At 40.0% G+C, this 12,831-nt stretch overlaps 1 protein-coding gene across 1 annotated transcript in view; it reads right to left on the bottom strand.

Moving 5' to 3' along the window:
• LOC121367847 (TBC1 domain family member 10B-like) overlaps positions 1 to 12,831 on the bottom strand; it is a 49,689-nt gene that overhangs the window by 11,339 nt on the left and 25,519 nt on the right. The window contains exons 7-8 of the mRNA XM_041492267.1: positions 12,304 to 12,418; positions 7,886 to 8,034 (exon numbers count right to left, since the gene is read on the bottom strand). Coding sequence (XP_041348201.1) covers positions 7,886 to 8,034; positions 12,304 to 12,418 — 264 coding nt within the window. The remainder of the gene's footprint in view (positions 1 to 7,885; positions 8,035 to 12,303; positions 12,419 to 12,831) is intronic.

The following is a 12,831-nucleotide window of genomic DNA, read 5'->3' as shown; positions in this document are numbered from 1 at the left end:
AGCCTGCGATCGTTGATCCTTTCAGCTTCAAGGAATTCCATAGATACAGTAGGAACTCGGCCAGCTTTCTAACACGAATTGTCTGAGGCTTGATCTGGTTTGTAAGACACTATCTGTGAAAGCACAGCCATTGCACATTATAAGCAGCCACCATTAATGCACTATGAGTTTTCAGAAATGCCTCCGTGGACATGGAAGAAAAACCCTTCTTCTTCAACCCCTACATGAGTAGCTGGAACAAGAGTGGATTGGTATAGTGCTGTCTTGACGTGGGATGAAGTAACAACCTTTATTACGTACCTATTCAATCTTACTATAGTGATAAAGACATTTTCAAACCGTGTGATAAATTTATTTTGTATCGCACATATGTACGATCTAGACCGGAACTTAAATGGAGAAAATGTCCCCTTTTTAGTTTTACTGCAGTTAGCGCCTTTTAGTTACTCATGTCATATATGATTTATAAATTACGTCATATCGTATTTGAAATATTACACAAGGCTGCTGCAGAATATGATTCTTAACGTTAAGTAAATCCATGAAAAGGAAGGAAGGAAATGGTTTATTCAACAGTGCATTCAACACATTTTATTTACGGTTATATGGTGTCAGACATATGGTTAACGACCACAGAGATATTGAGGGAGGAAACCCGCTGTCGCCACTTCATGGGCTACTCTTTTCGATTAGCAGCAAGGGATCTTTTATATGCACCATCCTATAGACAGGATAGCACATACCACAGCTTTTGATGTACCAGTCGTGGTGTACTGGCTGGAGCGAGAAATAGCCCAAACCGACCGCGCATCAAGTGAGCACTTTACCACTGGGCTACGTCTCGCCCCTTCCATGAAAAAAGTATTAGTCATAGATTTAAGAAAGAGTTGTCATGACATTAAATTAAAAATCGTTTTTGTAACACATAAAAAAAAGGTAGGTAATAAACACAGAATTTCACATATGTTGTTTTGCACAAGAACGTACCACTTGACCTTGTGGTATATATTCTTGTGCAAAATAAACTTGTTCAATAAATAGGAAGAGAAAACAACATGTGAAGTTCTGTATATTACCCAGTCAGGCAACGGTAGTGGATCTGGGTCCATGAGATGAAGCAGATCTGGATACCACATACGATTCGGCCACATCAGAGCTATGAGTACCAGTCGACAATGGAGTACCCTGAGAATCAGTACATTGGATGGAACTAAGTGTCCAGACCTTCCCAACTTATGGCCAGTGCGTCTAGGTCCATTTCCTCTGGATTTGGGACAGGTGAGACATAAACCTGGAGCAGACAATTGAATCGGGTCACAAACAGATCTACATTTGGCATGCAAAGTCTCTGACACACCCACCGGAATGCTTTCACTCCATGATTTGTGGAGCGGATGGCCTGGATGTGTCTGCTAACACATTCGAGACCCCTGGGATGTGTCTTGCTCGTAGGTTCAGCGGAATAGCGTTGACCATCTTGTACAGATGATACGTTAGCTGCAGTAGCCTGCTGGAACAAGTCCTGTCGTGACAGTTTATGTAAACCACTGCCGTGAAGTTGCCCATCGCCACCATGAGACTCGTGTCGATCAATCATTGGCATCAGTGTCACACCGTTTTGAAGACTGCCAGAAACTCTAACACAATGATGTGGAAACAGATATCTTCTGATGACCACCACCTCAAAGTTGCCTTCCAGTGACACATCAATGTAAATATGGTGAATCACTTGAAACAGTAAAAAATACTCCGCCTAAAATGTTCCATGGGATCTGCCACCACTGCAGGCTGGGCCGAAGGTCGTGTGGAAGACCGATCATCAAATCGGTGTTGTCCAACGTGGAAGACTTGAATGCGACCTAACTGCAATCGGCCCCTGAGAGTCGTGTCTTGAGCTGACATCAAGAGACCCAACAGACTTTGCCAGTAGTGGAATGTCACAGACCCATTCAAAATCCTGGTGACCACTATCTAGATTTTCTCCCATCTGTCGGAAGTAACCTCTTCTAAGTCCAGGTCCGTTCGCAGCAGGGCACCAATGAACTGAAGACGCATTGTTGGTAGCAACTGAGACTTGTCTCGATTAACAATCCACCTGAGACATCAAAGGAACCGAATGATGAAGTTGACATGGACAGTTAACCTCACTCTGCTCTGGCACTTCATGAGGCAATCGTCAAGATAAGGATAAAAAAATACCCTTGTGATTCAGGAACCATGACATTGATGCCATGATCCTAGTGAACAGTCTAGGAGCCTCCGATATACCAAACAGCAGGACCATCAACTCATAATGAGTCCCTTAGAAAATAAACGACAGATATCTGTGGTAATCTGGATGGATGGTCACGTGCAGATAAGTATCCTTGAGATCTAGAGATGCAAGCCAATCATCCATAACTGGCGCAACATCCTTGAATGGCATGTTGAACACGGAATAAGCCACTGACAACCAATGAAGAAACTGTACCAGAGAAGCTGTATCTCTAAAGTTCTGATGCCACTCCCGATACCAGCGAACCAGCTACAAGGGACTTGATGACAACATCGTCTGGGGTGGGGTCATCATCGGTACTGGACCCTTCCTGGATGGTGCAGGCGGGGTACGGCAACAACTCATATATATGAAGGGTATATAAGGCTAGGCAGTCCCGCATGGTCATCTTGTCTGCCGACTCGGACTAGGAGATGACATGTTGTCAGGAAAATCCAGTAATAGCCTAGCACGGGCATAGCAGTCCTCTACAGACAAAGGACGAGGTGATGTAAACTGTCAGTGTTCACGGCGAGACCTGTTGGAGCTGTGGGAGGTCTATAAGTCCAAGCTTCTGGACTGATGCCATCAGTCTGAACGGCCCATGGATGACCGTAGCAAATGGCTGTGCTCCCTGAATCAATCGATGATCCGAACCATGGTGCCCGGTTGTATGCTTGGACCTGTCTCTCAGTGTGTGCTCCATTTAATAAGAAGCTGACCTGGAAGTCATCACAGGAGTCTTCTTGGAAGCCGTCCTGGGAGCCGTCACAGGGGTCGCCTCAGAGGCCGAGGCCGGAACCGGGAGCCGACACCGTTGCCAGAACAGCCATCAGAGCCATAGAGTTCTGGGCTAGGAGCCTTGAAGTCAATCAAAGTTTCCAATGTCTCCTTCATCGCCGGAAGTATGGAATGAAGGACCTCAGTGACCAAATCAGCAATGGAAGGCTGAATAGCCGACACCCGACACCGGTGGGGACAATTCTGACGCTCATCCTGACTTCTTGGCCCTGACTTCTTGGCCTGTGTAGCAAGTACCTACAGATAGTCGTCACCCAAAGGACGACATATGGTACAACGAGACGCTATGTCACAAGGTGGCCAAAAGCTTGGACACAGTATGTGCAGATCTCTGCCAGCCATAAATCGCTTACACCTCAGGCAAGACTTCGTCACTCGACCAGAGCTCTCTGACATTGATTGATTAAGTCTATAAAGATAATAAACAAACACAAGTCAACAGAAACATCCGGTAAACAAGTAACAAAGTAAAGGTTTGGAAATAACACTTTAAAAAAGTGAATTCAACCAAATAAAGCTGTAAACAGATATATTAAACGTGGAAGGAAATATTCCACACAAAATACTCTCGACTAAACCAACTGAAAAAACATGATGGTTTAGATTTGACTGGAGTAAAGAAAAATAACATCCAAACCAAAACAGCGACTTCAGGAGAAGAAGGAAGCTTTAGTCACGTGACAGGAACAGGAAGCAGAGGACTCATTGGAAGATTTTACCCATCCCATTGGCTGTTGGGATGTTCGGACCAGACTACTATCCCTAAGGGAATATGCCACTGTTTAAGATCAGTTTAAGTAAAAAAGAAAAAACCCTTCTAACTAAATAAGTTCCGATCTTTGTTTACTGGAGAGTTGTTTGACGGTAGTACAGTATTAACAAATTCACCATAATTATTCATATTCTTGATACGTATCACATTCGCCCCATGGTATATTCGATGCAGCTCTAATATTAAACAACTGAATTAATTAAAAATAACCCCTAGAAAACCAGCTGTAATTAGCCATTTACAAAAAGAATTTTAATTTAACAATTATATTGTCATTATACAGTAACCTTAAAACTAAACCTATTACAGGCCTCTGAAAATTGTGAGAGTGATAGTTTTAGTTTTGTTCGTGCATCGCTTGCGTAAGTATTGTTTGCATACCCTACTGTATTCCTCTAAAATTACTACAACTCTAAAATTTTGACCGTGAATTTTTCTACATCATGTTAGTGCCAAATACTTCTAAAACAACGACCACAGGCAAATATAACAAAAATGTGAATTAAAATTTCAACCACCCTGTTGTTGGGACTTTTTTTTTATTCGGCTATTAATGTGCCTACGCTCAAGTCTAAGGTGTGTGTGTGTGTGGTGACTCAAATGGGTATAAAAGTATAATAATAAATCATTATTATCCACTTAGTTCAAGATATTCCAGGAAATATAACCAGTATGACCCATGTGTGTCATAGTGATTTTACGTGCACATCGAATGACATCATTTTGTGAAGTGACATCACAACTTAATGTGGCTTCCCCAGTATAAACGCTTATCAAAATGACGTCATTTCTCAAAATGACATTGTTTCGTCGTCTCTTTTTTAGTAACGTTTGAAACATTTTGACATGGTTGTAGCTTAAATTGTTATTCGTGAAAATAATAGTTTAGACAATGTGGATAATAAAGAAATTATTACACTCGCATGTGAACCATACTGATTTTACGAAATGAGTGTCAGGATTCATGTATTACCCTCACTCTCGCTCGAGCAATACAAAAATCCTGACACTCGTTTCGTAAAATCAGTACGACACACAAGCTTGTATAATAATCTCTATATATGCTTATGTCTTAACCCTTGCTATAATTAAAAAAATAATAATATATTAAAAATGTTTTGAATACTGTTGGTGGTGAGGGGTGGTAGGGATGATGGTAATGAATAATTTAATGTACACTATTCTCAAAGGACGAAATGCCTTTTGCAAGTCTACCAACATACAATGTTCTGTAATTGGTGAGCATGCATGCTTACAAATAACAATATAAAACTAACACCTGATAACTTGAAAACAAGTCCTGAGTTACTAGTATTACTACAGTGAGGGTGCAAAGTAATGTACAATGCAGAAAAAAAAAGTTTGGTTTGTTTAACGACACTACTAGAGCACATTAATATATTAATAAACGGATACTGGATGTCAAACACTTGGTAACCCGCTAACATTTTTCTTAATGCAGCAAGAGATCTTTTATATGCACTTTCCCACAGACAGGAAAGGACACACCATGGTCTTTGACCACTTGTGGTGTACTGGTTGGGATGAGAAAAAACAATCAGTTGAACGGATCCACTGAGGTGGTTCGATCCTGCGACGCAAGCACCTCAAGCAAGCACTCAACCGACTGAGCTAAATCCCCCCCCCCCCCCCGTACAATGCAGAATACATAGGACTGGAGCAAAACAGTGTAATATGAAATAAAACAAACAAACAAACAAACAAACATCACATGAATTAAAAGCTGACAAAGCAGCGAAAGTAAAGCTGTGATTGCCCGGTGCCTGTACGGCGTAGGAACTATATCTGGAGTGGGGTAGGGGGGTAATCTCTAATTGAGGGGGCACAGTTTCTAGTGGGTATTGGGGGGAGGGCACAAGCCAGATTTTCATATTATTTATATACTCTTCAAAAGAAGAAATGCAAAACCACATTGTCGTAACATTTGGAGAATTGATTTAATTATTGAATGGTGAGTCCGATAATTACCAAATGTTGCAGGATTGTTCACAATTCACTCTAGTCCATTGTGAGTAAGTGATAGGACACACCACCAAGGTCAAGGTCATCTGGAGTCAATACCGGGTGTGGCCTCCGCGTGTGTTGACAACTGCCTGGCACCGCCTGCCCATTGAAGCAACCAGAGTACGGATGACGTCCCGGGGGATGGTGGCCCACTCGGCCTGCAAGGCTGCTGCCAGCTCGGGCAGGGTCTGGGGCTGTGGTTGTCGCTGTCGGAGGCGTCGGTCCAACTCGTCCCATAGATGCTCAATTGGGTTCAAATCCGGTGATATCGATGGCCAAGGAAGGACATTAATGTTGTTGTTCTGTAGGAAAGCCGTTGTGAGACGTGCTTGTGAGGCCTGGCGTTGTCATGTTGGAACACTGCGTTGGCGTTGGCCATAACTGGAACGATGTGTGGCCGGAGGATCTGGTCAATGTAGCCCTGTGCATTCAGGTTGCCCTGCACGTGGACCAGGTCAGTTCTGCCAGTGTGTGAGATGGCTGCCCACACCATGACACTACCCCCGCCGAATCTGTCCACTTCCTGCACGCAGTTTGCCGCATAACGTTCACCACGACGCCTATACACGCGACATCTTCCATCATGACGTCGGAGCAGAAATCGGGACTCGTCACTGAATCACACCTGTCTCCATCGCAGTTGAGGCCATTGTCGATGAATCTGGCACCACTGCAGTCGGAGTCGACGGTGTTGTGGTGTTAAGATGACACCTCGAACTGGACGTCTGGCACGAATTCCTACCTCACGTAGGCGGTTCCGTACGGTCTGGTCGGATATCCTGTGCAAACCTGGTATTGCTGCGGCTGTGGAGGTGGCAGTAGTCAATCGTTCCCGAAGGTGGCGTACCCGGATGTAGCGGTCCTGCCCGGGGGTAGTGACCCGTGGTCGACCGGATCTAGGGAGGTCACGTGTTGATCCATGTTGCTGGTAACGGTCCCACAGTCTGGAGATGGTGCTTGGGGACACATGGAATGCCCTGGCAACGGCCGTTCTGGATTCGCTTGCGTCTAGTCGGCCGATGGCATTGTTTCTCGGCGGTTCACTGAGACGTGGCATGTCCTGGATTGTCAACTGTCGGCCAGATACAGAGGCCAGGCAAGCGAACACCCTGCACTTTTATACTGTCGGTGTTCATGTTGCACGTGCAGACAACGCACGTGCAGTGGTGACATGGTTTGCACGTGGCTGCGTTTTTGCGAATATTCACATTTTGGAACTTTATTGTACAGTAGCTGCGTTTTATCGAATGTAACCGTGGGAATGTGTTTGGGACATGCATTGACCTTATATTCACAAAGCATGAACCGGTAGGAAACATAAAATCGGAGTTATAACCCATTTGTACCCTTTTGCGTTTCTTTTTTTGAAGAGTATATATCGGCAGGACAAAACATACATTTTTGTCTTCAATGGGGGCACATGCCCCGTCTCCCCCCCCCCCCCCCCCCCCCATCGCGGTTCCTACAGGTGTGATTGCATCAAACACTCAAGACTGAATACCTGTGGAATTAACAATAAAATTACTAGTATTTGTGCATATAACGCGCACTCATTAAAAAATCCAACTAAAAAATTCAAATACAGACAGACTTTCCAGAGGTGTTCATATTCATAATTGTAAGGTGGCAAACATCTAAATGAGTTTTATTTGAAATGTTTAAGGGTTTCTTTTTGCAAGGTTTTTTTTCATATTAATATTGATTCAGAAGTAAATTACGCTGCATTATGTTAGCTGCCCTAGCTAGATGAATAAATTGACCGATACTTTGTTTTGCTACCATCCACTGGTCTGTAGCTGAGATTAAGAAATGGGATGTGGGACATTTTACTTAACGGTGAAGCATGGTTCTTTCTGCAAGTATAAAATACATGTGAATATTACATGTGGTTTATGCAAATTTTCTATTCTCAGAGGCCTGTAATACAGAAATAACATGGATGTTGAACATTTCTAAACTAAATTTATGGAAGACATTATTATAATATTTTCCTGGATTTTAAAGTGCTACACAGAAGGCAGTTAATAAATCACCTCTTCTATGATCACATCTGGATCTAGCAACCCCTTTTGAAGTTTTTCAAGCTGTGCCAGTGTCGATTCGTCATTTGTGCACTGTTTAAGTTTGCCCCCCAATGCCATCTTCATCAACGCTAATGAAACACGGAATAACACTTTCACACCTGATGAGAAAAAAGGCAAACAGTCAACACAAGTTTACAATATATGTGATGTTTTTACTTGAAGAACTGTTTATAAGAAACAACAGACATCACTTAAGTATCTTTTCAAAACACAAGGCTCACACTGTACATTGCCAAATTAGCCGTTTCAATAGTTTGCTCATTTATATACAACGTGGCTACATTTACTATTTGGCTAATAAATGCAGAATATCAGGCCTGGTGCTTATAAAACTTTTAGAGTGTGAGACACTAATGTAATGACAACGCCATACAAACTGTATGTGTGTGACATCATTAGAGATTGAGTTTGGACTCTTAAAAGTTTTATAAACACGGGCCCAGGTTACTATGTTTTCATAACGTGGTTATTTGGTGGATATATTTTTCTTTTTTTCTGTAAAAATAAACAGAAGTTTTGGTTTGATGCAAGGTAGATATATGTCACTGGCTGCTAGTGACTATGTGACATCAGACATTGTTCCAGTGTACACATTCTTTGAAGGAAGCTACTTGTTTTGTTTTTTAATGTTGCAAACTGTGTTAACTGGTGCTAAGAAAACACTTTGATCTAACCATTATAGGGTTGCAAAAGTAAAGGAAGGAAGGAAGGAAATGTTTTATTTAACGACACACTCAACACATTTTTATTTACGGTTATATGGCGTCAGACATATGGTTAAGGACCACACAGATATTGAGAGAGGAAACTCGCCGTCGCCACTTCATGGGCTACTCTTTTCAATTAGCAGCAAGGGATCTTTTATATGCACCATCCCACAGACAGGGTAGTACATACCACGGCCTTTGATATACCAGTTGTGGTGCACTGGCTGGAACGAGACGGGGATCGATCCCACACTGACCACGCATCGAGCGATCGCTGTACCACTGGGCTACATCTTGCCCTCAGGTTGCAAAAGTGTGCCTTCCTACATTAATTCAGTCAAAATTGTTATGTATTAACTTTATACATATCTTTATAAGCAATGATGTGTTGTTTTGACACTTTTTATAATATATTTCTCTCGTTTTTAAAAACAAAAAAAGAGTTCCCCCAGATGTTTATAAATAGAAAAGACTTCCTTAAGTCAAAACATAAGTTCTTTGATAAATACGGGCCCACTTCTCTTTTTGTAATCTTTCTAAACATTATAAAAAAACATCAAATTATTTACCAAGATTTTAAGATAATTTCAGCCTTTGTACCGTCTGGCAGAAAGCCTGTATACATGTAGGTAGGCTATTACTCTTCTGATGGCCATACATTTACGTCAAATTCTCGTAAACCAATAAAACTCTGTTTATAATTTCAGCTTGAGCTTGTAGACTAGATGTTTTATAAGCCATGAGCTTACAGTTTTATATAAATGTAAAAGCTGCAATACATACCTTTATAGTACTTTATAATTAAATTTCCCTTACATTCATTACAACATAACATCTCATTGGTCCAGCCGTAGCAATGGGAGTAAAGTACTTGATTCTATTTTATTTGTGTTAGGTAAACATTTTATTTATTTTTTTGCACATGACATATTTTGGCATGTGTTACATGCCCTTGCCTGCTGCATGGGATGATTTTCAATTAAGGATTGTCTGTTATTTCTTTTACGTTCATTGTGGTATCAACAAAAAAAATCATCTGCAAATTGTGTGAATCAGCGAAGCCTTTCTCACATAAGTTTGCAGATGATTTATTTTATTCATACCTAGATGAAGATAAACAAAATAACAGACAATACTTATAATTAAATTTGAAACATACTTACTAATAATAACACTAAAACTCGTGTATTTTATTTTGAATTATTTTTTAGGTTAAAAACAATAACGCTCAATAAGACAACTTGCCCATATAAAATGACGTCATCAGATATGACGTTTCCTGACAACGTAATTTTTTCGTGCATCGAGAATTGAACAAACTCATTGCTACATGTACGTCTGGATCAATGGGATGACGTTATGTTGTAATGAATGTAATGGAAATTTAATTATTGGTGGTTATAAAATAACGGTAAATGTTGATCACACCATAGGATTTTAACAACTTAAATGAACAATATCAGAGGCAGATCTAGGGGGGCCTCAGGGGCTCGCCCCCCCCCCCCCCCCAAATTTTGCGAGTTATAATTTTAAACATTTTTTACGATGCTCTTCCAAACCTCACCCATGTCATTCCACCTCATGTCATTTGCCCCCCCCCCCCCACACCCGAAATGGAATTTCTGGATCCGCCACTGAATATAGTAATGCTTTGTTGCTGTTGACACTACAATCAGTACAATGGATAAAGTAAATAAATGTTGACCATGTTTAGTTTCCGCTACAATATAACCAGTAATTATGTTTGGGTTTTTTCAAAGTGGCTGTAAGTTTTACACCAACATATATTATGTAAAATTTATCCCAATTTATTTTGCTAAAACAATATTGAAAATATGTTAGTAACTGCTATGCTATTTTATATAAACAGGAAATAGTCTATGCATAAACAACAACAGTTTGTCACACATTATTGTGCAATTTGTGTTGTATACTCACTGTAATTAAAGGTAGGGTCAACTCAAACAAGAGCCTTATGTGTTGGAAAGATGCATACCACACCAACACATACTGACTCTTTAGCAAATGAAAAACGCGTAATTTTAGAGTTAATAAAAAAACATGATTATTCCTGCTAACTGGGGGCAGCCATTTTGTTTTGTTTTTGTGACGTCTGGTGGGATAGCTTGGGGCAAAGTGACGTCAGCTCCTGGCCATCTCCTGTATGTACAGTGTAAACAAAAGCAGTAATTTTCGACAAGGCGCTACTCTTTGATTAACCTGACTTGTAAAACAGCATAAATGACGTAATAATATAATAAACTATTTAACTAAATATATTTCAAGTTGCATTAACGGAACAAAATGGGGTTATAGTATTTTTGGCTGTTAAATAATCCAAAGGAAAAATGTACACTATTAGGCCTATTAATATGCCACGTTGGAGCAAAAATGACAACCCACGATAATTTTCTTTTCTTTGGGACTATGTAATTGGTCAGTTCTGTGGTTTTAGATGGAAAAGTCTACTTAATCAATAGTTTTACAGAACTATTTACAGTAATAAACCATGTCCATTACCATTTTAGGGGCGACAGGTAATATTCCACAATACGGGTATGTATGTGTCTAGACAGCGTCAATTAATTGGCTCATCTGGTTACCAATCAAATACACACCTGCCAATCAGGAATCACAGGTAGATGCAACTAACAGCATAGACCAATTAACTAAGAAAACACTCCGTGTATCATTTCAGTACGTAGGTTAATGCATGGACAAAACATTGTTAATTATTTCGACTTGTTGTGTAGCCACTTTGACAATGGTATTTTATTTCGTATTGAAAAATAATATATAATGTGCTGGATATACTTATTGCTGGCTTACTGGGATGTGTATTATTACAGAACATTGCAATGTATGACTATTTATCATCCCGCAAAAACCAGGTAGATTGTGTTTCTCTAGTTCTAATTAAGGCTCATTCCTGACGTTACGTGTTAAGTATTACGTAACCACCAGCTCGCCAGAGGGCATACTCACTGAGATGGTACAAAATGGCTGCGCCCGTTATATATAATAGCCGTCACATTTAACCGTTTTATTAATTAACTATACGATTATACTTGTTGATATTAAGAAATAATGTGCATTATATATCGTTGAATATGCATACCAGGCCAAATGCCTTATTTGTCCCTTTCTTTAAGTAAACCAAACCTTTCTTTCACAAATATAATTAAAAAACCACTTGTAATCTTCAGTGTAGACAATACCAAATGTCTGGCATCCATTTCGCTTTTGTATTTTACCAATAAGTTGGAAATATGAGACTTAAGTCTGGTCAGGAGGAGGCTTAAAAGTTAAGTCAAAAACAGACCAAACTAAACTCTAAGTAGGTTGATTAATGTCTTATGTTTTTTAATGGAACTTAAGTCAAAATTGCAAATACTTAGGCCCTAAGTATTTTTAGCTGACTGAAGTCTTTTTTATGACTTAAGTTTCTTGATAAATACAGACCCAGCTGTTTAAAATTTGGCAAAGTACATGAAATGCAGTGTCCAATTTGAAATCCATAACTACCTAATTGGGCTAGACTGGGCTATATCTCCCTTTCATCAAGGTGAGACAACACAGATCTATAAGGATCAGTTTTGTGCTGATGGATGAAAGATAAAACATTAAATTTAAAACTAAAAGAGCCACACTATAACTTACCTTCACATAAAAACATGTCCCATATTCTTAAAACACAATCCCATGGTAGGCTGCGACAAAACACACACAGGAACCAATTCATCATATAACTGTAATGCTCTATTTTATGCTTTTTCTGAAAATATTTGTGGAAAAAACAAAATACCTTTTCGTTTAATATTCATTTCATTAATGTCATTACAGTAGCACATTCAAAACATTTTACTCCCTTTGCATGACTTAGGTTATTGACTATTTGAGAATATTTGGTTAACCATACCTGATGTTCTAAATATTTCATTCTTTTGTGAATGTAAAAAAATAAAGTTGGCACAGAAAGCATTTTTTTCGGAAAAGTTGTGATGGTCTAAATCAAGGCTTGAACTTAACGGTGGCACAGCTGCAATATGAATTGCTGTAGGTCAAAGGCGGTACCGATGGCATTTAAACAAATGGAGAAAACTTGAGGTGTTTTCTCTTTTATAGATACGTCACCTGTCCTCAACAAATGCATATTCCCCTAAGGATAGTAGTCTGGTTTGAACATCC

The sequence above is a fragment of the Gigantopelta aegis genome, chromosome 3, assembly GCF_016097555.1.
Source record: "Gigantopelta aegis isolate Gae_Host chromosome 3, Gae_host_genome, whole genome shotgun sequence".
Lineage (NCBI taxonomy): Eukaryota > Metazoa > Mollusca > Gastropoda > Neomphalida > Peltospiridae > Gigantopelta > Gigantopelta aegis.
This window is presented reverse-complemented; position numbering and strand designations above follow the sequence as displayed.